The sequence below is a fragment of the Rhinoderma darwinii genome, chromosome 6 (assembly GCF_050947455.1).
Source record: "Rhinoderma darwinii isolate aRhiDar2 chromosome 6, aRhiDar2.hap1, whole genome shotgun sequence".
Classification (NCBI taxonomy): domain Eukaryota; kingdom Metazoa; phylum Chordata; class Amphibia; order Anura; family Rhinodermatidae; genus Rhinoderma; species Rhinoderma darwinii.
This window is the reverse complement of record NC_134692.1, coordinates 144,269,952-144,296,759: the sequence shown is the minus strand read 5'-3', so window position 1 is coordinate 144,296,759 and position 26,808 is coordinate 144,269,952. Positions and strand designations below refer to the sequence as shown.

Genomic DNA, 26,808 nt, shown 5'->3' with positions numbered 1-26,808 from the left:
TTATTTCAAAGGGTTAAAAAAAACACCAATAATTTAATTGTTATAAAAATATTTAACAATAAAATCTGTTTAAAAAACGATAGAAAAGTTCTGGGTAAACCGTTCACCCGTCAGAAGGATCAGCCGTAAAACGATGGTCGGGCGGCCGCTGGGACGGTGGTTTCCCGGTCTCCGTGTGAGGGGCGGCCGCACAGTCATGGTTTCTCCCCATTAAAACGGAGCCCGGAACATTTTCAGATTTCTGGAATAAAATCCCCTGTAGTTATACACCAAGCTGCCCCAAAAACGGAGATTCTCCCTAGACGGTGGAGACGGCACTGATGGCGCTGTGCCGCGCGGCCGCTGCGGGTCTCATTCCATTGCTGACTCCAGGTCCTCTACAAGTCGGGGGTCTCTTTCCTTCAGGACGTTGCAGAATTCTTCCTCTGCTCCTTTCTGGACGATCATCTTAAGTAACGTATCATTTTGTATTGAGGGCAATAAGTTGGGGCGTAAGAGCGCGTCCTCCTCGTCCCCGTTAATGACCCCTCTGACCCGCAGATCCAGCAGGATCGGTGGAAGAAGCGGCATTCTAGCGCAAAGCTTCTTATAGTTCTTTCTTACGAAAATTGTTGAATCTGAAAAAGACAAATAGAACGAGCGACTGACATATTTCCAAAAATTCTTGTTACATCCTGCGCTCAGGAGACGGGGACCTATAGAAAGTATATACCATGCAGCAATATGGCTGAACAGAGGCCGCTAAAGACTTCCCTAAGTCAGCAAATGGGGGGAGGGGCACCCCTAATATAAGGAATAAAATCACAAGTCATAAAACATGGGCTTTTTCATTTACATTGAAATGAGCGACGCATGTCGTTATAGGGGAGACATTATCTCGGTCCGAGGCAGGTCGCTTTTAGGGGAAGAAGAGACATTACAGGATATCAGCAAGAAGGGTTATGTCATGAGTGACCACTGTGGGACAAGGTGCGCATGCGCTGAGCAGCACTGAGTGACGCAATCTCGCTTCGGGTTGTATAAGCCTACCAGCGTGGAGCATGCGCGGATTGGAACGTTCCTGTCCTGAGGTAAACGGGAAATAGGGGGCGTGGTCAAAAGAATGATTGGCAGATAATTAAATGCGCGGGAAGATCGTCGAACTAAGGTAAAAAGCGTCGAACTAAGAAATGTCAGCGCTGAGGAGAGAGCCCGGCATAGAGCCCACCCAGCCACTCACCCAGCCCGGCATAGAGCCCACCCAGCCACTCACCCAGTCCGGCATACAGTCAGCCCAGCCCGGCATAGAGCCCGCCCAGCCACTCACCCAGCCCGGCATACAGTCAGCCCAGCCCGGCATAGAGCCCGCTCAGCCACTCACCCAGCCCGGCATACAGTCAGCCCAGCCCGGCATAGAGCCCGCCCAGCCACTCACAGAGCCCGCCCAGCCACTCACTCAGCCCGGCATACAGTCAGCCCAGCCCGGCATAGAGCCCGCCCAGCCACTCACTCAGCCCGGCATACAGTCAGCCCAGCCCGGCATAGAGCCCGCCCAGCCACTCACTCAGCCCGGCATACAGTCAGCCCATGCAGAGTTTACAAATGTTGGCACGTAATGGTGAGTGAGTGGAAGAATCTCCTCATAACCCGCTAATACAGAGGACGTTGTTGTGTCAGCCATTTTCTGACAGGATGACACCGGTCCATGCAGACATCGCAGGTAACCATCTGTTTCCATCCTCATCTTCATTTGTAATGTTCACCCTCCAACATTAAAAAAATTTGTTCAAAAACACCCTGGAATTACCCATAAAAGCTGCCCCATCACAGTGCCAGACACATCGCCCCATCACAGTGCCAGACGCATCGCCCCATCACAGTGCCAGACGCATCGCCCCATCACAGTGCCAGACGCATCGCCCCATCACAGTGCCAGACACATCGCCCCATCACAGTGCCAGACGCATCGCCCCATCACAGTGCCAGACGCATCGCCCCATCACAGTGCCAGACGCATCGCCCCATCCCAGTGCCAGACGCATCGCCCCATCCCAGTGCCAGACGCATCGCCCCATCACAGTGCCAGACGCATCGCCCCATCCCAGTGCCAGACGCATCGCCCCATCCCAGTGCCAGACGCATCGCCCCATCACAGTGCCAGACGCATCGCCCCATCACAGTGCCAGACGCATCGCCCCATCACAGTGCCAGACGCATCGCCCCATCACAGTGCCAGACGCATCGCCCCATCCCAGTGCCAGACGCATCGCCCCATCCCAGTGCCAGACGCATCGCCCCATCCCAGTGCCAGACGCATCGCCCCATCCCAGTGCCAGACGCATCGCCCCATCCCAGTGCCAGACGCATCGCCCCATCACAGTGCCAGACGCATCGCCCCATCACAGTGCCAGACGCATCGCCCCATCCCAGTGCCAGACGCATCGCCCCATCCCAGTGCCAGACGCATCGCCCCATCCCAGTGCCAGACGCATCGCCCCATCCCAGTGCCAGACGCATCGCCCCATCACAGTGCCAGACGCATCGCCCCATCACAGTGCCAGACGCATCGCCCCATCACAGTGCCAGACGCATCGCCCCATCCCAGTGCCAGACGCATCGCCCCATCACAGTGCCAGACGCATCGCCCCATCCCAGTGCCAGACGCATCGCCCCATCCCAGTGCCAGACGCATCGCCCCATCACAGTGCCAGACGCATCGCCCCCAGAAGGAGCAGCCACAATATTTTGGGGCTTGGCTACGGGAGGTTCAAAATGCCAAATTGATATGAAGATTTGCCTCAATTTTTAGCACAACATTTTGCTAGAGCAGAGTCTCAGGGTTCACACACACTATTTACAGACGTAATTCGGGCATTTTAACCTTGAATTACGTCCGAAAATACGGCTCCGAAGCGCCGGCAAACATCTGCCCATTCATTTGAATGGGTCCTACGATGTTCTGTGCCGACGGTCATTTTCTTAACGCCCCGCTGTCAAAAGATGGCGCGTAAAAAAGACGCCCGCGTCAAAGAAAGTGCCTGTCACTTCTTGAGACGTAATTGGAGCCGTTTTCCATTGACTCCATGAAAAAACAGCTCCAATTACGTCCGTAATGGACGCAGCGAAAATCGGCTGCACATGCCTGAAAACCGCTCCGTAATATCAGCCGTAACGGAGGCTGCCGTGTGAACATACCCTGAGGGTATGTTCACACGCAGTGGTTTCAGACGTAATTCGGGCGTTTTACGCCTGAAAAAACGCCCCTAATACGCCTACAAACATCTGCCCGTTGCTTTCAATGGGTTTTACGATATTCTGTTCCCACGAGCCTTTATTTTACGCGTCGCTGTCAAAATACGGCGCGTAAAATGACGGCTCGTCAAAAGTAGTGCCTGTCACTTCTTGGGACGTTTTTGGAGGCGTTTTTCATTGACTCCATTGAAAAACAGCTCCAAAAAATGACGTAAAATACGCTGCGAAAAACGCGAGTTGTTAAAAAAAAAAAAAAGTCTGAAAATCAGGAGCGGTTTTCGCCTGAAAAAAGCTCTGTATTTTAGTTTGTGTGTGAATATACCCTAAGGGTATGTTCACACGGCAACGCCAATTACGTCTGAAATTACGGAGCTTTTTTCAGGCGAAAACAGCTCCTGAATTTCAGACGTTTTGACAAGTACTCGCGTTTTTTGCGGCGTCCATTACGGACGTAATTAGATTTTTTTTTCCATGGAGTCAATGAAAAACGGCTCCAATTACGTCCCAAGAAGTGACAGGCCCGTCTACACACAACACCGTAAGACCAATTGAATTCAATGGGCAGATGGTTTCAGCCGGTTTGGAGACGTTTTCCGGCTGTAATTCCAGGCGTAAAAGCCTCGTGGGAACAGAACGTCGTAAAACCCATTGAAAGCAACGGGAAGATGTTTGTAGGCATTTTTTCAGGCGTAGTTCGAGGCGAATTACGCCTGAAAACACTGCGTGTGAACAGTCCCTAATACAACGCAGGGTGGACCGCCTATTGCATGGCATGAGAAAAAACGCTTAGAAACCATGTCAAAGTGGAGAACGTACCTGCGGGCAGCGTCCGCCCATCACCGGGCTTTGACAATCTTTCCAGGTCGTCTAAAAGTGATGAAAATAAAATATAAGTAACTTTTTTATGACGATTCACTTGTTAAATGTGTTGGGAAATGTGCGCAGCGCTTCAGAGTTGCGACGATGACTAATTTATCATATTTGTAGACGCTTTTCTGCCACCATTGTTTTTACACTTATGACCGGCTACAGGGTTAGTACCCAAGTTGATGGATCTGGTGCACGCTGCTCTGAGGGAGAGACTGGTGCACACTGCTCTGAGGGAGAGACTGGTGCACGCTGCTCTGAGGGAGAGACTGGTGCACGCTGCTCTGAGGGAGAGATTGGTGCACGCTGCTCTGAGGGAGAGACTGGTGCACGCTGCTCTGAGGGAGAGACTGGTGCACGCTGCTCTGAGGGAGGGACTGGTGCACGCTGCTCTGAGGGAGAGACTGGTGCACGCTGCTCTGAGGGAGAGACTGGTGCACGCTGCTCTGAGGGAGAGACTGGTGCACGCTGCTCTGAGGGAGAGACTGGTGCACGCTGCTCTGAGGGAGGGACTGGTGCACGCTGCTCTGAGGGAGAGACTGGTGCACGCTGCTCTGAGGGAGAGACTGGTGCACGCTGCTCTGAGGGAGAGACTGGTGCACGCTGCTCTGAGGGAGAGACTGGTGCACGCTGCTCTGAGGGAGGGACTGGTGCACGCTGCTCTGAGGGAGGGACTGGTGCACGCTGCTCTGAGGGAGGGACTGGTGCACGCTGCTCTGAGGGAGAGATTGGTGCACGCTGCTCTGAGGGAGGGACTGGTGCACGCTGCTCTGAGGGAGAGACTGGCGCACGCTGCTCTGAGGGAGAGACTGGTGCACCACTTCTATGTTTCACCAATATTACTAAGGCCCTGTTCACACTGAGTTTTTTGATGCGATTTGTGACGCTTTTTTTGTGGCTTTTTAGCCCAGCTATTTATTCAACAGAATACAAAGATGGAATAACTGCGAGCATGTTTTGCCGAAAAAACACGTCAAAAATCACGGAAAAAAAACGCGTTTATTTCCGTCTCCCATTGATTTCAATGGGGTTTTTGAGGCAGAAAAGAGGTAAAAAAAAAACGCCTCCACCTCCCATTGAAATCAATGGGAGTCAATTTTGGCCGTTTTTGGCCGCGGTTTCCGCAGCAAAATACTCTGTGGGAACAGGACCTAAAACTCCCCCGATATGTTTATGGTCAGGGTATAGCGTTTAGATGAAGCTTCTCACCATCTTCCAGCTGACATTCCCAGATCTTGTATTTTTCGCCTCTTTCTCTTATATTCAGGCTGATGCGTGTCTCCTTGTTATCTATACGAATATCTGAGTACGGGTAATGGGCTGTCGGCTTTGTAAAGAGGAAATGCAGCTCCTGAAATGACAAATACATAGAACCCTTTAGTAAGAGTCCGTCCCTGGTCAAACAATTCATCTATGCAGTGGTCAGATACTTTTTATAAATCAGTAATGCATATATGAAATTCCCAGCAGCCTGTAGTTCCCTTTCCCTCCCTTAGGGGATGCTAGGACGTTTTTCAACAGCTGGAGAGACACAGGCTGGGGATCGCTGGTCTAGAGTAATACAATAAATCATTGACAGGGAGGAGGGGGAGATGCAGCTGCCTTCTCTGTGACTGTAAGAGTACGTTCACACGGCTTATTTTGGGCCGTAAACGACCGAAAAATCGGAGGCAGAGCGCCTCCAAACATCTGCCCATTGATTTCAATGGGAAAAACGTTGTTCTGTTCTGACGGGCCGTTTTATTACATGGCCGTTTTTCAAAAAAGAAAAAAGTGCATGTCACTTCTTCAGCCGTTTTTGGAGCCGTTTTTAATACTCTATAGAAAAACAGCTCCAAAAACGGCTGTGAAAACCGCGAGTGGCTTAAAAAACTTCTGAAAATCACAATCTGTTTTCCCTTGAAAATAGCTCCGTATTTTCAGACATTTTTGAGTTTGTGTGTGCACATACCCTAAGGCCCTGTTCACACGCGCCAAAAATGCCTCCCATTGATGTCAATGGGAGGCGGAGGCGTTTTTTCTCGCTCGCGGGAAAAAGAATCGACATGCCCTATCTTCGGGCGTTTACGCTTCAGACGTCCCATTGACATCAATGAGAGGCAGAGAAAGCGTATTTCACTGTGTTTTTGCCTGTGGCGCTCAATGGACTTGAGCGAAAAACGCAGTGAAAGTCGCGGCAAACGGCGTGCAGGCAGGTCAAAATCTGCCTCAAAATTCCTAAGGCTGCATGCTGTGCGAGGAGAGGTCGATTTTGGAAGACATCTGATTGGCTGGGAGTGCAGAACACAGCAGGAGCATCTCACCAGGAAAAGCAGAGAGAGATGAGGCAGAAGAGTAATAATAATCTTTATTTATATAGCGCCAAAGTATTCTGCAGCGCTTTACAATTAAGAAAGTAACAAACAAGTAAAATGACAACAAGTAAAAAGGAGGAGTTCACATTGCGTTTTTAGCTCTTGTGATTCTCTAGCCGGGACTGGCATTATAGCTCCTGATATCACAGTATATATATATGGACAGTGACGTGTGGAGCTTCCACATGCTCAGCGCTTCAGGTTCTCTCCCAGGGGGTAACAGGCGGGATCTCCCATCCTGCCTGTTTAAAGAGGCTCTGTCACCAGATTTTGCAACCCCCATCTCCTATTGCAGCAGATCGGTGCTCAATGTAGATTACAGTAACGTTTTTTGTTTTTTTTTAAAAACGAGCATTTTTCGCCAAGTTATGACCATTTTTATATTTATGTAAATGAGGCTTTCTAAAGTACAACTGGGCGTGTTTAAAGTAAAAGTACATCTGGGCGTGTATTATGTGTCTGTACATCGGGGCGTTTTTACTTCTTTTACTAGCTGGGCGTTGTGTATAGAAGTATCATCCACTTCTCTTCGTTACCACCCAGCTTCTCGAGAGATCACGCTGTGACGTCACTTCCTGCCCCAGGTCCTGCATCGTGTCGGACGAGCGAGGACACATCGGCACCAGAGGCTACAGATGATTCTGCAGCAGCACCGGTGTTTGCAGGTAAATCGATGTAGCTACTTACCTGCAAACGCTGATGCTGCTGCAGAATCAACTGTAGCCTCTGGTGCCGGTGTCCTCGCTCGTCCGACACGATGCAGGACCTGGGGCAGGAAGTGACGTCACAGCGTGATCTCTCGAGAAGCTGGGTGGTAACGAAGAGAAGTGGATGATACTTCTATACACAACGCCCAGCTAGTAAAACAAGTAAAAACGCCCCGATGTACAGACACATAATACACGCCCAGTTGGACTTTTACTTTTAAACACGCCCACTTGTACTTTAGAAAGCCTCATTTACATAAATATAAAAATGGTCATAACTAAAACAAAAATGCTCGTTTTAAAAAAAAAACCAAAACGTTACTGTAATCTACATTGCAGCGCCGATCTGCTGCAATAGGAGATAGGGGTTGCAAAATCTGGTGACAGAGCCTCTTTAATCTCATAGATGCTGTGGTTAATAGCGACGTCGGCATCTAAGTGGTTTCAGAGAGAGGGCGCTCCCTCTGTCACCCCATTGGCAGCCCCGTGACGCAATCGCGAGGTGCCGATGGTTTCTATGACAGCTGGGGTATAAGAAAGGCCCCCATTTCTGTCATCAGTGCAAAAACCAAGCCCTCGCACATCTATATCTACGAAAAAAGTTAAGGCTTTTGAAAAACTGAAAAAATCCGCCATTAGGCCGGGTTCCAACGGGTCGGATACCGTTGTGGTGCCGTTTTTCGGATGGAATTTCCGCTGCGGAATGCAGCTCTGGCGGAAAAAGAAATGCTCATACTTACCCCCTCCCTCTTCTTTGTGCGTGGTCCGGCTTCCTGGAATGACGTTGCAGGCCATGAGACGATGCAGCCTGTGATTGGCTGCAGCGGTCACATGTGATGCAATGTTATCCCAGGAGGCCGGACTGGGGAAAGAAGCATGGAACTCTGGGTAAGTATGTTGTTGTTTTTTTGTTGTTTTTTTTCCAGAGTTGCGATTTATGCGGCAGGTTCGCTGCGACTCTGCTGTAAAAGTCGCAACACTTGGCTTTCTGTTGCGCGTTTTGCATCCACCTTGAATTCAATGGAGAAAACCCGCAACAGTAAATCAACGAAAATGCAGCATAAATGGACATGCTGCGGATTTAAATTCCGCACCGCAGGTCAATTTATTAACGTTTACGCTGCGTGGTTTTTTTCCGCGAGTGGGATGGAGATTTTCTAAATATCATTCACTTTGCTGCTACTGTAAATGTGAAATTTCCGCACAGAATTACGTGGCAGAAATTCTGCAGCGTTTACGCTACGTGGGAACCCGGCTGGAAACCAAAAGTTAAAAATACAAAGGCGAGACGCAATTTATGAGTTCACAAAAACGAAAACAGCTGTGAAAGGAGGAATTGGGATTTTTTCTTATTCAAAAAATAGGAAGTTCTTAAAGTAATTCTGTCAACAATTTATAAAACATGTCGCTCAAAATTGTGCGCTACATTCAAAGTCCTGAGAGGTACCGCGTGGTGACGACCTTCGTGTGGTGCCAATCAGCGGGTGCAGTAGGATGCCGTGCACTTTATAAATCGATGATAGAATTCCTTTAAATGGGAACTAAACTTTAATCGAAGTTTTATTGTCAGAGACATCTCTAAAGTTTGGATCGTGGGGTCCGGGTGCTGAAACTTTTTACCTTGGGTGTTATACGTGAACTCTCCGGTCCTGACACAAAGTATATTTTTGTGGTGTAGGCACTTCTTATATAGGCCGGTTTATCAACCCAGTGAAATCCATTCCCGCACTCCTTTGTATGAATAACCTGGATAATATTAACATGAGAACATTAAATATACAATTATTAGAAATATTTGGTTCTTTTCACACATTTCCTGGAGCCATGTATTCTATAGATTTATTGCTGCTTCATCTGTGGGGTAGATTTTCTAAGACTGGCCTATCATAAGATGCAACAGATTTGTTAAAGAGTCGCATGGCCCTTAATAAATCCTTCTCATCTCTCCGCTGGTTTTGCGTCATCCGTTTCCCATTGGACAAAAAAAAAATGGATGCTCACCTCACCGCTCCTCTTCGCTTCTACGCTCAGCATTCTGCGTCACATACAACGTCCTGATGCTGCCCGGCTCAAAGACCATCTATAAACCGTGGCATGCTGAGCGGGGTAGTGAAGAGGTGAGTATACATTTTCCTATGGGGGTAGTTTGATGTGGGGGTCTCTACCTTGCTACGCCCCACAGACTGAATTCACACCATCCAAGCGGGCGTAGGATTCCTCTATCATTGAAGACCGTTTTCTGGTATAGATTATAATAAAGTTGTTGGGGCAGAATTTTTTTACACGTATCTCAGCTGAACATTTTTCTTGTTTCTTTAAGTGAAATTAAAATCAAGAATCGCCAATTAACGTGAATAGTTTTATTTTATTTTTGCCCAGCCCTAAGCTGACTATGTAATTGCCTTGGAAAAACAGATTGGGGCAGATTTACCATTCAAAATTTGGCATAACTCTGGTACAGAAACCTGCCCCATAATAGCTGTGTACAGTCCTGGCCAAAAGTTTTGAGACTGACCTAAATTTTGGTTCTCACATAGTTTGCTGTTTCAGTGTTTTTAGATCTATGGTATACAGAAGTACAATTTATAAGAATTTCATACGTTTTTAAACATTTATCGCCAAATACATCAAGTTTCTGAAAAGACTCAATATTTATGGTTTTGACCCTTTTTTTTTTTTTTTTCAAGACTTCTGCTATTCCCCCTGGCATGCTGGATGTCAGCTCCTGGGACACATCCTGACTGATCACAACCTATTCTTGCCTAATCAGTGTTTGGAGTTTATCACAATTTCTGTTTTTGTTTGTCCACCCGATTTTTGAGGATTGACCACAGGTTCTCAATGTGATTGAGATCTGAAGACCTTCCTGGCCATGGACCCAAAATTTTGATGTTTTGTTTACTGAGCCACTTAGTTATCGCTTTTGCCTTGTAACATGGAGTTCCATAATGCTGGAAAAAGCCTTGTTCACATCACCAAATTGCTCCTGAATGGTTGGGAGAAGTTGCTCCGGGATGGTTGAGAGAAGTTGCTCCTGGATGGTTGAGAGAAGTTGCTCCGGGATGGTTGAGAGAAGTTGCTCCGGGATGGTTGGGAGAAGTTGCTCCTGGATGGTTGAGAGAAGTTGCTCCGGGATGGTTGGGAGAAGTTGCTCCGGGATGGTTGGGAGAAGTTGCTCCTGGATGGCTGGGAGAAGTTGCTCCTGGATGGTTGGGAGAAGTTGATCCGGGATGGTTGGGAGAAGTTGCTCTGGGATGGTTGGGAGAAGTTGCTCCTGGATGGTTGGGAGAAGTTGCTCCGGGATGGTTGGGAGAAGTTGCTCCTGGATGGCTGGGAGAAGTTGCTCCTGGATGGTTGGGAGAAGTTGCTCCGGGATGGTTGGGAGAAGTTGGTCCGGGATGGTTGGGAGAAGTTGGTCCGGGATGGTTGGGAGAAGTTTCTCCGGGATGGTTGGGAGAAGTTGCTCCGGGATGGTTGAGAGAAGTTGCTCCTGGATGGTTGAGAGAAGTTGCTCCGGGATGGTTGAGAGAAGTTGCTCCGGGATGGTTGGGAGAAGTTGCTCCTGGATGGTTGAGAGAAGTTGCTCCGGGATGGTTGGGAGAAGTTGCTCCGGGATGGTTGGGAGAAGTTGCTCCTGGATGGCTGGGAGAAGTTGCTCCTGGATGGTTGGGAGAAGTTGATCCGGGATGGTTGGGAGAAGTTGCTCTGGGATGGTTGGGAGAAGTTGCTCCTGGATGGTTGGGAGAAGTTGCTCCGGGATGGTTGGGAGAAGTTGCTCCTGGATGGCTGGGAGAAGTTGCTCCTGGATGGTTGGGAGAAGTTGCTCCGGGATGGTTGGGAGAAGTTGGTCCGGGATGGTTGGGAGAAGTTGGTCCGGGATGGTTGGGAGAAGTTTCTCCGGGATGGTTGGGAGAAGTTTCTCCGGGATGGTTGGGAGAAGTTTCTTCGGGATGGTTGGGAGTAGTTGCTCGTGGAGGATGTTTAGATCCCATTCTATATTCATGGAAGTGTTCTTAGGCAAAATTGTGATTGAACCCACACCCTTGGACGAAAAGCGACTCCACACATGAATGGTCTCAGGATGCTTTACTGTTGGCATGACACAGGTCTCATGGTAGCATTCACCTTTTCTTCTCCGGACAATCTTTCTTCCAGATGTCCCAAGCAGTCAGAAGGGGCTTCATCAGAGAAAATAACTTTACCCCAGTCCTTTGCTGTCCAATCCCTGTAGTTCATGCAGAATGTCCATCTGTCCATGATGTTTTTCTTGGCGAGAAGTGGCTTCTTTGCGCCCTTGACACCAGGCCGGCCTCCATAAGCCTTCGCCTCACTGTGCGGTCAGTTGCGCTGACTCTTGCCTGCTGCCATTTCTGAGCGAGTTCTGCGCTGGTGTTGAACCGATCCCGTAGCTGAATCCTCTTTTGGAGACGGTCCTGGCACTTGCTGAACTTTCTTGGGTGGCCTGAAGTTCTTAATGATCCAATAAGGAGCAATCTTACAAGCAGCAATTCATCTGATCACTCTTCATAAAAATCTAGAGTTAATTCATATTGCCACAATAAAAACTGAAGCCGCAAACTATGTAAAAAACAAAATTTCTTTCAGTTTCAAAACTTTTGGCCAGGACTGCAGGGTGGAGGAGCCGACAACTGCAGGCACTTCTGATAAAGATATTTAGCTTTCCTTATGATATATTATCTGGTGTATGTGAAACCACAAGTAAGAGCAGCCATCAAACATAATGCACCCATGGAAAACCTATTACCTCTTTTAATTGTGATTCATGGTCTGGTACCAGGTAGAGATGAATGAGATACTTGGTCATAAGTTTTTTGCCGTATATAAGTACCGCTCCAGGGAAGGAAAAGAAACTTGATATATACATCCACATTTTTTCTACAAGCGCTCCCAGGCAACAAAAACTTGGATTTTCCAGTGTTATATAAGACGGATCGATCCGTGTTGGTGATTCCAGGATTATTTTACCGTCTCTGTAATGGACACATTTAATGTACGATTTATACACTTCACAGTCTGTGGGAAACACAAATCCAGAAAGACAGGAATAGTTAGTACAAAATATACATAAAAGCAAGATTAGAAATGAGAGGGTAAAAGGTTATAAACAAACAATTAACTCTTTAGGTGCACATCCAAGTGACATATCCAGCATATAATCTATACAACAGGGGTGGGCAGCCGGTGCATGGTTTGCTGGCGCACTTCCCTCTCCTGGTGTCCAACACCGTTGTGTGCTTGGCGGCGCTCAACACGGGGAGAGAATGGCGTTTCATAATACACTTGGCAGTACTGATCACCAGGACAGATAGTACTGCTCTCTCTCTCCTTGTGTTCAGTGCCCCCAAGCACGAAACTAATCACTGCTCTCTATTGGTGATCCGCGCCGAAAGGACGAAGCTCAGAAACCGCTCTGTAAAAGGAAAAGTTGGGACAGCTCTCTATGTGCACCCCCCAAAACTGGTGTTCAGTAGCCGCGGTTTCTCCTGTGCGTGCCCCCCCCCCCCAAAAGCTGATGTTGAGTAGTTGCTCACTCCTTTGTGCAGCGCCCCCTAGCTGGTATTCAGTAGCCGTTCTCTCTCCTGTGTGCAGCGCCCCCTAGCTGGTGTTCAGTAGCCGTTCTCTCTCCTGTGTGCAGCGCCCCCTAGCTGGTGTTCAGTAGCCGTTCTCTCTCCTGTGTGCAGCGCCCCCTAGCTGGTGTTCAGTAGCCGTTCTCTCTCCTGTGTGCAGCGCCCCCTAGCTGGTGTTCAGTAGCCGTTCTCTCTCCAGTGTGCAGCGCCCCCTTGCTGGTATACAGTAGCCGTTCTCTCTCCTGTGTGCAGTGCCCCCTAGCTGGTGTTCAGTAGCCGTTCTCTCTCCTGTGTGCAGCGCCCCCTAGCTGGTGTTCAGTAGCCGTTCTCTCTCCAGTGTGCAGCGCCCCCTTGCTGGTATACAGTAGCCGTTCTCTCTCCTGTGTGCAGTGCCCCCTAGCTGGTGTTCAGTAGCCGTTCTCTCTCCTGTGTGCAGCGCCCCCTAGCTGGTGTTCAGTAGCCGTTCTCTCTCCAGTGTGCAGCGCCCCCTTGCTGGTATACAGTAGCCGTTCTCTCTCCTGTGTGCAGTGCCCCCTAGCTGGTGTTCAGTAGCCGTTCTCTCTCCAGTGTGCAGCGCCCCCTAGCTGGTGTTCAGTAACCTCGTACGCACCACAAATCTTTGCAAAGAAAGTCAGGGTCACACTGAAATGTAAGTTTCATTAACTGGTTGATTTATATATGTGGTAACAGTATGTCTTATATGACTTTCATGTTTGCATGGCACACTGAGTATTTCATTCATATACAGTAGTGTTCAAAAAAATAGCAGTAAGTTTATAAAAGCGAATTTACTGAACTAATATTTTGTGTCATCAGCGTTGTTTCTGAGAACTGCTGGACATCTGTGTTGTATGGAGGCGACCAACTTCTGGCCCCTCTGAGCAGATATCCAGTGCAGGAAGATTGGACGACATTCCACAATTCTTCTGCGTTTTTGGGTTTTGCCTCATAAACCGCATTGTTTATGTCACCCCCACAAGTTCTCTATGGGATTGAGGTCGGGGGATTGGGCAGCCACATCACCTCAATCCTGTTTGTCTGTAACCAAGATCATATTCTCTTACTGCTGTGTTTTGGGTCATTGTCGTGTTGAAACCCCCATTTCAAGGGCATTTCTTCTTCGGCATAGGGCAACACGATCTCCTCAAGTATTTTGATATATTCAAACACGATCCCTTGTATGCGATAAATAGGCCCAACACCGTGGTATAAGAAACATCCCCATGTCATGATTTTCGCAGCACCTTGCTTTACGGTCTTCACAGTGTACTGTCTTGAATTCGGGGGTCGTCCAGCATGCTGTCTGCGGCCTAAAAAGATCTAGACCTAAAAAGATCAATTTTGCTTTCATCAGTCTACAAAATGTTGCGCCATTTCTCTTTGGGCCAGTCAATGTATTCCTTGGCAAACTTTAACCTATTCAGAACATGTCTGTTTTGCGCAGAGTTCTTGCTGGTAACTCGGCTTCACTTAATCGTCTTCTGATTGTAGCAGATCACTGGTAACGTCAGATCTTTGATCTTTCCGGCGGTGATCATTGGCTGAGCCTTTGCCATTTTGGCTATTCTTCCATCCATTTGCACAGTAGTTACCCGGTTCCTTTCGCGTCTTTCAGGTTTTGGCGCTTCCTTTCGCGTCTCTCGGGTTTTGGTCGCCACTTTAAAGCATTTGAGATCATTTTAGCTGAGCAGCCGATAATCTGCTGCACTTCTATATGTTTTTCCCTCTCCAATCAACTTTTTCATGAAATTCGGTTTTTCATCAGAACAATGTCTGGAACGACCCATGTTCCCCAGTATTTCAGAAGGAAACGCACTATATCCAACACAAGCAACATTTGCCTACCTTAAAGGGAATGTGTTGCCAGCAAAACATGTTTTGTTTTTTTTAGTTAAACAATTAGTGTATAGGTGATTAAACATTGTTCTAATTTTTTTTTTTTTTTTTTCACGAGTCAGGAAATATTATAAATTGGATTCTAATTTATAATATTTCCCATTGCTGGTCACTAGATGGAGCCATTCCCAAAATTGCAGCATTGCATGTGGTAAAGCAACCACATTGCTTTATGCTGCAAAATTGGGTAAAAAGCCCTCGCTCTAGTGAGCTCTCAGCATCCCCCCCTCCTTTATCCTTGTTAGTGCCGGGAGAAACGAGGGGTTTGAACGGTCTAACCTCCTACACTGTGTGTCGCCATTCTTTGAGCTAACACACAGTGTAGAAGGTTTACATACACTAGTAAACACACTGAACACAAACATACATAGAAATCCCTTACCTGCTCCAGTCGCCGCCGCTCGCTCCGGTCCATCCGCTCCGTCTGCTGCCGCTGTTCCATGTGCACAAGTCCGGAAGCCGCGACCGGAAGTAGTAATCTTACTGTCCGGCCGCGACTTCCGGTCCACAGGAAAATGGCGCCGGACGGCGCGCATTTCAAATTGAACTGTGTGGGAGCGGCGCATGTGCCGTTCCCACACAGCGGCGTACATGTTAGTGGATGGAACGGGCCCCGTTCGCAGTCCCTATGGGACTGGAGCTGCCGTATTCCATGTCTGTATGTGTCGTTAATCGACACATACAGAAATGGAAAAAAAAATGGCAGCCCCCATAGGGAATAAAAAGTGTAAAAATAAGAAAAAGTAACATACAAATTAATCCAAACGTTTTTAATAAAACACTAACATCTTTAACATATTAAAAAATTTTTTGTGGTGACACTGTTCCTTTAAATAAGGGCCAAAATTGACCCCTGTTCCACAGAATGAAGGACTTCACCAATTTAACACCTCACTGCTATTATTTTGAACGAGCCCCTTACAATGAATGATTCAATTACTTACAAGTAAATTATTTGCTATGTAGAAATATCACTTCTACCAAAAACATTGATTTATCAGGTTAATGATGATATTTTTTTTAACTTTACTGTATATATTATTTTATTTTATCTGCACGCCATACAAAAATGTTTTCTTACCCCTGCGATACAACATAGGTGATAAATGTTAGATGGGGGGATGTTTCAGCTCCTAGGACACCCACTGATTACAACGAGGGACCCCTGTCCTATGTATTTTGCCGTTTCTCTGTGTTCGGATTACCTACCTGCTGCGGATAAGTCATGAGGTAGGTAAACTGCTAACACTGCTCCAGGCGGCACTGTTGTCTTTATATTAAAGAGACGACTTATAACGAGGTAGCCCTCCCTGTGTAGTGGTGTCATGTGATTCTCCCAAGAATCAAACTCGTATTCAATGGTCAGAGGATGTTTCACTTGGAACTTAATCCCAGTCTTCGTGCAACGGAAAAGCCCGGCAGATCTCATTTCTAGTCTGGAAAGAAAATAATGCAGACGTTTAATCATGGATTCTAGGTTCTAAATGGCGTTTAAAATTTTGTTGGTTGCTCCTTAGCTGCATCTTTCTTTATTAACCCCTCAAGGACCAGGCTAATTTCTTGATTTTTCTTCTTTGCATCCCAGCACTAATCATTTTATCTTATTGTTGAGGTCGTGACAATGCCAAATATGTGTAGATTATTTTATGTTTGGGACTTATTTAATTCTTCTTTTTTAATTCCATAGGGGTATTTTTGATTTTGTAACTTTAATGTACTGGCATATATCTATATACTGATAGTAAACAGGCAGTCGTTAGGGAATCCCATCAGTACTAAGTAACGCCCTAAAAGGAAATCTGGTCAGACACCCCTGGGGTCCTTCAATGCCTATATAAGGCATGTACCTCTATCGCGTACAAGGATTCCCTGCGACGCGATCAAAGGGGGGTCCCCCTCACACTTTTTCTTTGCGTGCTACGATCAGCATTGATTGCAGCATCTAAGGGGTTAATGGTGGAGATCAGAGGTTTGTGGCTGTTGTGACAACTTGGGGTACGTTAGCTCACAGGATCGCCATCTCCAGGGTAAGATGGTTGGCACACTTAAGAATTGGCCACAACCAGCTTATTGTCTTCATACATGAAAGGCGGTTTTACAAAACCGCTCAAAAGAAACTCTAGGCCATCCGACCTCTAACTAAACATACAAACCCCGGCCGTCCAGCCTCTAACTAAACATACAAACCCCGGCCGTCCAGCCTCTAACTAAACATACAAACCCCGGCCGTCCAGCCTCTAACTAAACATACAAACCCCGGCCGTCCAGCCTCTAACTAAACATACAAACCCCGGCCGTCCAGCCTCTAACTAAACATACAAACCCCGGCCGTCCAGCCTCTAACTAAACATACAAACCCCGGCCGTCCAGCCTCTAACTAAACATACAAACCCCGGCCGTCCAGCCTCTAACTAAACATACAAACCCCGGCCGTCCAGCCTCTAACTAAACATACAAACCCCGGCCGTCCAGCCTCTAACTAAACATACAAACCCCGGCCGTCCAGCCTCTAACTAAACATACAAACCCCGGCCGTCCAGCCTCTAACTAAACATACAAACCCCGGCCGTCCAGCCTCTAACTAAACATACAAACCCCGGCCGTCCAGCCTCTAACTAAACATACAAACCCCGGCCGTCCAGCCTCTAACTAAACATACAAACCCCGGCCGTCCAGCCTCTAACTAAACATACAAACCCCGGCCGTCCAGCCTCTAACTAAACATACAAACCCCGGCCGTCCAGCCTCTAACTAAACATACAAACCCCGGCCGTCCAGCCTCTAACTAAACATACAAACCCCGGCCGTCCAGCCTCTAACTAAACATACAAACCCCGGCCGTCCAGCCTCTAACTAAACATACAAACCCCGGCCGTCCAGCCTCTAACTAAACATACAAACCCCGGCCGTCCAGCCTCTAACTAAACATACAAACCCCGGCCGTCCAGCCTCTAACTAAACATACAAACCCCGGCCGTCCAACCTCTAACTAAACATACAAACCCCGGCCGTCCAGCCTCTAACTAAACATACAAACCCCGGCCGTCCAGCCTCTAACTAAACATACAAACCCCGGCCGTCCAGCCTCTAACTAAACATACAAACCCCGGCCGTCCAGCCTCTAACTAAACATACAAACCCCGGCCGTCCAGCCTCTAACTAAACATACAAACCCCGGCCGTCCAGCCTCTAACTAAACATACAAACCCCGGCCGTCCAGCCTCTAACTAAACATACAAACCCCGGCCGTCCAGCCTCTAACTAAACATACAAACCCCGGCCGTCCAGCCTCTAACTAAACATACAAACCCCGGCCGTCCAGCCTCTAACTAAACATACAAACCCCGGCCGTCCAGCCTCTAACTAAACATACAAACCCTGGCCGTCCAGCCTCTAACTAAACATCCAGCTTCCCGAGCTATCAGGGTGAAAGGCCTTCTGCCCAGGAGCTCACAACAAACGTGTTCTTACCAGAACTTCTCACTCCCTCTGGCTGGCAATGCCGTCTTCATCAGACTGGGGGCGCTGTGTGATTAGATCACGTCTTTCTTAAAGGAGTCCTCACAGCTGGCAGCTAATGAGACTCATAAGGAGCCCAAACCCTGGACTGTCCTGAAGACGGAGTGGAACTTTTACTATTCTCTTCCACTCCAGCAACCCAGACCTTTTTCCAGGTTTCTTGCCTAATAAATAAGGAGAGAGGACACTTTCTCCTGTAACATTCGTTTTAAATATATGATTCTGGGCCCAAATCCTGCCCCTTAGTAGCTGCACTGCTACACTGTGTATTCCAGCTGTTGTCCTGATCGCATGGGCACGCTGGCGATGAGCATGACGCATACACTTCATATGTCAGCAGTAAATAGGGGACATTTCTGTCATGTTACTTCTTACCTGTATGTTCTTCCATCTATAACTGGACAGACTGACACGTCGTCACACTCTGGATCCTAATGAGAAAATGATGGAATATATTTATACTGATGACCAAATCTAAGAGCCATAAGAGAGGGAAATCTGTCATGACGGTTTCTGTCTTGATTTATAATGATCCAGAGCAGAGCCAGCCTTAGTGGTGTGCCAGCCTTAGTGGTGTGCCAGCCTTAGTGGTGGGCCAGCCTTAGTGGTGTGCCACCTTTGTGGGTGCATCACCATCCCTAAAGACATGGCAGCCATTGCTGGCGGCCGCCAGCAATCCTATAGGGAACCTGTCACCAGAATTTCACCTATGAATCCAGCATTACCTGGTGAAAGTGGGTAAAAAATAATTTTTATGTAACTTATAATTATCTTCTAAGTCGGCTCTGCACCTTTAGTATTCAGTTTTATTAGTGTTCCTGCGCCATATGCTAATGAGCATAAGAGTCATATCTTCATTCCTCAAGCCGCCATCTTCTTACTTTTGATTGACAGCTCGGCGCGTCCCACCAGCACACATGAAATCCCACGCTTGCGTATCGATGTCCTGTTCTGGGGCGTGTATACAATTGGATGCGCATGCGCAGTAACTAGATTTGAGGCCCGGACGAAGCAGGGAAGGGTGTCTGACAATACATGACGGGCGCATGCGCAATATCTATGACGAGATTTAGGCATTCAGGATGAGCCAGTTTTTGGTGGTGGGTGAGCATAAGAGGAGCGATTGAGACTGCCGGATTATTACCATAAAGGGCGCGAGATGTTTGGAGACCGTTGGAGGAGGAGTTTAGGAGACGGGATGACGGCAATGACGTTTTAAGAGCAGTGGCCAGTAAGGGGTGAGGAGAGTTCAATGTCTGAAATCCTAGTGACTGGTTCCCTTAATATTGGTGTATAGCACTATTATTAAATTGTTTTAATGTTTGTATTGAGCACTGTATGGTGGTATTGGCTTAGACTGAATTGGCCGCAGTGTCCGCTTGGCATCAAACATTATTAGGCCCCTATACACCCGACGGAGGCAAAAAGAGTGTCTTTCTGGCCTCCATCAGGCTGGTAAAAATGCATACTGCACAGTATACATTTTTTAATATGGGAGCCTGTGGTCGATGGATGCTACCGTATACAGTGGCATCTGTCGGTGGTTTATGTCAAGAAATACTCCCAAAGTTTAGCTCCGACGCACAGTGCAAAAGCAGTGAGAAGAGACCCATAGGCATTATTTGTCCCTGCACATTATATTCTTTTTGCCGTGTGTGGCACTGTGTAGCATTGTTATTTAGACCGCAGTATCGCACTGTTATTTGGACACAGTTCTTCGTATCACTGACAATTAGGCACTGTATGGTAATTTGTACACTAGATGACAAGACAACAGAAGATATCGTACAAATAGCCCTGATCCAGAGGATGCAAGACAATCCTCTACTAAGATACCTGACAATATATCCAGTGACACGGCAACACGTAGGAACTTGGTAATGTTAAAATAAATAACTGGACATACATTATTGTGCTGGGCTCATACATTGTTTTTCAAATAAAATAATTTTGTATATTGCAAAACATTTACATAAAGCTCTTATTCTCGCTGCAATCTGTGAAGAGTTGTTTTTTTCTGAATCCTGCGTCTCCTCTTTTTATGTTCCCGGACTTGATAAAGCCGCACAAGTCAGGATCAAGTGAGTCTTATGAAGTGTTCATCGGCCTTACCTTAGTGCCCAGTGCAGTGTCCACCTCCTGCTTTGGCTTGTCATACAGACTCTCTTCAGATGCACCTTCTTCTTTTTTTATATATTTTACATCTAAAACACAATGTACAAATGGTTATATTTTCTCTAGTGTTTAAAAAGATTAGTGAGATATGAAAATCCATTTTGAAGTACGGTACCCTATTAGGAAATTCTGAGTTAATAGAGGGAGTCCGCCGTTCAGGGCACTAATCCGTTATCCAGCGCACAAATGGTCTCTCAATCTGGAGGACCTGTCACATTATCTCGATCTATTGCTACCAGAATACATCCTAACTCTACCAAGTTATCAAGGATTCAGCCAAACTCAACATAGAACAAGCACAACGGAAATGTTCTGAAGACCTATAGTTCATTACCTAGACGTAGCGGCCCTCTACAGCAATATCGACCACCAACTGGGGCTAAAGAGTCTAAAAACCTTCCTTGACAAGGATCCAAAAATGAACAATTTTCAAGCTGAGTGTATTTCCTGAGGCATGTACCTTTTAGTAACCAAGTGGTCAATATATCCTCAGCATAAAGGGACCGCAATGGGGACACGAGTGGCCCCAACTACACAAATTTTTTGGGGGGATTTCGAGCAAACCATATATGGGAAAAACCGCTGGGTAGGTCCACACGTTACTCCTGTATATAGATGATCTGTTCATGCTTTGGAAAGTGATCTTTTTTCAGCCACACAATTTTTCAATTGTCTGAATACCAATATATAAGGGCTATCTTTTACAGTACTATCCATAAAGACAACATAAACCTATATAAAACCTGTTTCAGAACATACCATACAGCCAGTATAAAAGAGCACGGAAAAACTGTACCTTGAACTCTGACTGCATTGGCCAGTCTCGCATCCCAAACAAACGTTTCAGAGATAAAAAGATACCCAAAACAATTATCGAAAGCATTGAAGGGAGCCTCGGGCCCCACACAAAAAGATTGCCCACAACCCAAGCAGTAGAAATAAATAGAAAAGATGAATACGTCAACTCCTATACTGTCAACCATAAAAGAATTAAGATGATCCTACAAACAGATAGGCATATCTTGGGCAGTGACCCCCTACTCAAGTCTACTGTACCTTTAAAACCTAATCTCACCTTTTGCAGGGCACCAACCCTGCCCTGAAAAATATCCTAGCACCAAGCTGCTTCAGTACCTGGATCCCCAATAAATTCACGGGCACCAGCTGACACAGAAGATTCAAATGTGGAACACTATAATGCCTATGCGTCCGCAGCATCAGACATAATTGCAGCAAATTCAGATCCACAAACAGCATTTTTCAGATCTAGCACAACCTAAACTGCACTTCTCAATGTCATCTATTGCAAGGCGCAATGTTTGAAGCGCCATTCAACGTCTTCACTGTCGTCTCAATAAACATGGATCAAACTGCAACCTAAAACTCATTCAACACAGAAGACATTCTTCTTACAGCCACATAGGGAAATTTTAATAGTTGTGTTCATCATCCCGATTGATAAAATCAACTGTGACCATCCAGATAGATTCAATAAACTCTACAAAAGAGTTGTGGATTTACACGTTAAACACCCTCGTAGCGAACGGTCTATGAAAACACCTAAGTTGTGAAATAATAATTCTTCACTTTCCATCTCAATCCAGCTGCAAAGATGTTTGACTTTTGTGGTATTCCACATCTATCTTCATCCCACTTCCGTGGCAAGCCCACAACAATGACGACTTCTATCCTACAGCAGATCGGCGCCTTACACGCACAACACATCTGTCTACAACACATCATAGCCTGTCTATACGTAGTTCCTACAATGAGCTTGGAAACCCACACGATACTGGATCCACTTGCCACAACAGCACTGAGGCCACATATCGCCATAAATGGCTCCGCTATCTGATGTAGCAGCTTCCCCGTTGACATATCAACCCTGACACCTTCCATTGCCGGACTTACATATGTACCCCTACCATTGGCCGCCCACTGTTTTAATGACCACTGGGACTCCCGCGCCACAGCGTTCCCGTTATTTTAAAATAAAGACCTCAGTATGTGTTCCTCTTTTGTTTTAGTGTGCCCGCATCTTCACTGATCTCAAAGACCCATTATGTCAGGCATCGCACTTGTCATCTGTGCCACCCTGTGAACATCTTATAGAAATATAACACTATGGTCTTACCCCTCTGGCCCTTGTGCTACTTCGATTGTACACAAATTATATTTTAAGGACACATACATTTTGTTTCGCCCACGAACGCTGACCGACGGCACACCGTACTTACCGGCAGCCGTGACCGCAGGACTCCGAGAACGTGCCGGCGCATCCCTCCCTGGATTTTTATCTGCCTATCACCCTCAGTCTAAAGGTCGAGTAGAGAGGTCTAATCAAATATTGGAGAATTATCTTCGTCATGACAATTGGGTACAGCTTCTGCCTTGGGCCGAATTCTCTAATAACCATACAAGTGAGTCTATTGCTTCTTCTACATTGTGTACAGTCAGTATCCTTGAGGTCCTCTTCCTGTGCCAGCCACAACCCAAGTACCATCAGCCAATTCTTCATTTGGGTCCTTCCTTCACATTTGGCAGCAAACCAAGTCTGTGAGTCTTCTGGCTGTCGATCACATGAAAAGGTATGCTGATAGAAAAAGAAAATGTCCTCCTCCGTTTTCTCCCAGAGTCCAGATCTGGCTATCCTCTAGAAACCTCCATCTCAAGACCCCCCTACTCACAAGTTTTCTCCCAGGTTTCTCGGTCCTTTCGAGATCCTGCCATAAATAAACCCTGTATCCTATAAGCTTCGGCTGCCTCCTACTCTCAGAATTCCCAACTCGTTTCATGTGTCCCTCCTGAAGCCTGTAGTTTTGAACAGCTACAGTAAATCTTCTGGTTCTGCAGTTGCCCCCAGCGGTTCTTTAAGGTGAAGAAGATCCTGGACTACAACAGGGTAGGAGGAAGGACTTTTCTATCTGGTGGACTAGAAAGGGTTTGGTCATGAAGAGAGGTCCTGGAAGCCAGAGAAGAACATCAATGCCCCAACTCTCATCAAAAAGTTCCTCCTAGGCTCTGAACCTAAGAAGAGGGCGTAGGGGGGGGGGGGGGAACTGTACCGCCAGCACACTGTACATACCAGAAGCCGCGACCACAGCACTCTGAGAACTTGCCGGCGCCTCCCTCCCAGGAGACGCCAGCACTCGCAGCTGCAATATCTGTCTGTGGTTTCTAGGGTGCGCGCGCTCGTCCCTTAAAGGGCTAGTGCGTGCACCAGTAAATTGTTCCCTACCCAATCCCATGATCACCCTGGACTATAAAATAGACTCTGCCCTCTCCCTCCTTGCCTGAGCATTGTCTTCCCATGTTAGTTAAGCAAATGGTCCCTTAGTTCTATCCTGTGTCCAGTAATTGTGTTTGTTCCTGAGCTGAAGTCTAGTGTTTGTGTTATCTGACGTGTCCAGTGTCAGCTGCCACGCCAAGCATCACCTGTGCCCTCAATCATCTGTGCCAAAGCATCACCTACATCTCGCGTCTGTCTGGACTCTCATATGGGTACTTTTTTTTTTTTGCTTAGACTTTCCATTGGCTAGTCAGCTGCCGCTCCGCATAGTGGGTCCACGTACCCCAGAACCGTGACACATTTTAACAATTATTTTAATTGCAACTTACAGTATTCTTATTTTTGTATTTATTTATACAAATAATGTTCTTTTATGTATTTCATTTTAACAATGGAGTTAGTTTCTCTCACTTTGACCAGACATGAAGAAGGAACCAGTACGGTTCTGAAACACATTGCTGTTAAATTTAACTAAAATAAATCAAGAATGAAGTACATTTCTACCTCAATGAAACTTATTACCCAGGAGAAGAAAAGCAGCACCCGGAACAAAGTCCAACTTTTCTGTGACTTGCCAGTAACTGAATATTATTTCAGTCCTCCGCTCTATATAGCTAACGTTTCCCGCGAACTCTGCTTCCTTTTATTTACGCACAAGCGCCACATCCCAGTCTCTTTCTTTTCCATTATTGACCGCTGACCGTGCGGAGTTCTACCTGGATAAAGTCTACAAACGGTGAAATATAATAGCGATACACCCTTCAGCACTTTGATTCATAGTTTTAAATTTGATATATAATAAAATTGGAACTCTGCTTCCTTTTATTTACGCACAAGCGCTGGATCACAGTCTTTCTTTAATATTTCCCGCGGCTGTTTTCTTTTCTCCCGTAGCACTCTATAACACGGACCTAGTTCCCCTGTTCTTGGGATCTATGGGGCACCCAGCGGTCAGACCCCCACCAATTAGACTTTTATGGCCTATCTACTGGACGGCATATACTCTATTACCCTGGAGCATTACACATCTCCCATTGAAATGTCTCTCTTCTCCTGAATGACCTGTCCCTCTCTATTCCATTCCCATGCCTTATTAAAGTCTATGGCTGGGGGATGTCTAAGTAAATCAATGTGTATATACTGAATCTTTAAAAATAGACTGTCTGGGGAAAAACCGAAATCCTCCTACCTGTAAGGGAGTTGAACGTCAGAATTGCGGACAGACTTCTGTACGTGTTGCCTAAGATCAGATCAGCGTCAAAATCCTTGATAAGTGGAACCTCCTTCCGCTCTTCTTTCTCTAGTTTGCAGGTTGTCGCTTTGTCTGGATCTGTTTGTTGTAGGAGAGATAATGGGTCGGTAATACGAAACATCTTCTTAATATCACACATGGTCTGGGATTGTTCCTTTTCTTTTTCTTCTAGTTTCATGATAAGGTTGGAGTAATACCTTAAGACTTCATCTTTCTGCGTGGAAACCTCAGATAGAACTTTTTTTTCTAGTTCATTTAGTTGTTCCTTCAGGTCCCTAAATATTGCGATGACCTGATTTTCCGCATCGCTGGATTTTTCTCGTTCAATGCTCAAGCTCTTCTGGAGATTTTGGATGGTTGTTTTTGCTTCTTCCGTTTTGGAGAGCAAATTCTGGAGATCATTTTTAAGTTTCTCCTTCTTCACCTTTGAAGCGTTTTTTAGAGAATTTACCTGGTGTCCTTTGTGCTTCCCCAACAGACAGCAGTGTGAACAGATGCAAGCAGAATCCTGAGGGCAGTAATATTTCAGGGGACGATTGTGGACAGAGCATTTTTTATTCTCCAGAGAATTTGTGGCATTTACTAAATTGTGTTTCAGCGGCTCGTGTGCAGCCAAATGTGTAGCACACAGGGAGACTTCGCACTGCGGACAAGTGTTCACGGCAGGAGCCGGAGGGTTAACACAGTAAGTGCAGAGCACCTGAGACTTTTCCCGCGCAGACTGAAGCTTCACCACCTGTTCGCACAGCTCTGTATTTTTCTGCAGCGAAGGTCTTGCAGTGAATCTCTTACCACACTGAGGACATGTATAAAATCGAGACTCGTCCTGTGTGTTTAGACTTTCACTGATACAATCCTGACAGAAGTTGTGTCCACATGGCAGACTTACGGGTTTAGCGTAAACCTCCTGGCAGATGAAACAGTTCAGCTCGTCTCTCGCAGCCGCCATTCTCTAATCCATGTAAATGAAACCGAAAATACTTTACCTCGTTGGTAAGGAAATTATTACTTCCTCTTAAAGGGAAGGTGTCACAATTATTTTTTTTTTATATAATCTTTTAGTATGTCATTAAAATAAATTGTATTTATTTGTGTTCTTGTGTTGTACATTTTACTTTTTTCTTTCTTTTACTTCTCTATGGGGACTGCCATTTTTTTTTCCATCTCTATATGTGTCTATTAACGCCACATACAGAGATGGAATACGGCACATACATCCCCATAGAGAATGTGAACTGGAGCCGTTCCATTCCCTGAAGAGTATTCCGTCTGTGTGGGAACGGCGCATGCGCCGCTCCCACACAGACCAAAAGGAAGGTCTTTGGTAGAGCGACATCCGGCGCCATTTTCATGTGGACCGGAAGCCACGGCTGGACAGTAAGATGACTACTTCTGGTCGCGGCTTCCGGCCATATGTTCAAGGCAACGCAGATGCAAGGTCTAGGAGCGGAGGCGGCAGGAGCAGGTAAGTGATGTTTGTGTATGTGATGTGTGTAATATGTTCGTGTTATACTGTCTGATTACCACTGCATCTAATCCTCCCACATGTGCATTCGCTCAGAAAATGGTGGCACACAGTGTAGGAGGTTTGAACATTCAACCCCCTCCTTTCTCCTGACACTAGCCAGGATAAAGGAGGGGGGATTGTGTCAGGACACTAGAGCGAGTGTGTCTACCCCAAATTTGCAGCATAAAGCAATGAGGTTACTTTACGACATTGCCAATGCTGCAATTTTGGGAATTGCTCCCTCTAGTGACAGCACATGGAAATGTTATAAATTAGAATCTAATTTATAATATTTCCTGACTTGTGAAAAAATTAAAACAATGTGTAATCATTTATATACTAACTGTTTAACTGAAAAAAATAAACATTTTTAGCAACACATTCCCTTTAAAGAGGCTGTCACCAGATTATAAATACCCATTC

The 26,808-nt window shown here is 46.5% G+C and overlaps 1 protein-coding gene across 1 annotated transcript; it reads right to left on the bottom strand.

Annotated features, from left to right (window-relative positions):
- On the bottom strand, positions 1 to 25,827 carry LOC142656047 (uncharacterized). The gene is made up of 9 exons (XM_075830888.1): positions 24,816 to 25,827; positions 20,275 to 20,366; positions 18,538 to 18,593; positions 15,853 to 16,079; positions 11,925 to 12,193; positions 8,780 to 8,905; positions 5,308 to 5,449; positions 4,048 to 4,098; positions 1 to 617 (listed from the first exon to the last, which is right to left on the bottom strand). Exons 1-9 carry the CDS (start codon positions 25,825 to 25,827, stop codon positions 352 to 354), a joined length of 2,241 nt encoding a protein of 746 aa, XP_075687003.1. The 3' UTR covers positions 1 to 351.
- Positions 25,828 to 26,808: the final 981 nt, after the last annotated feature.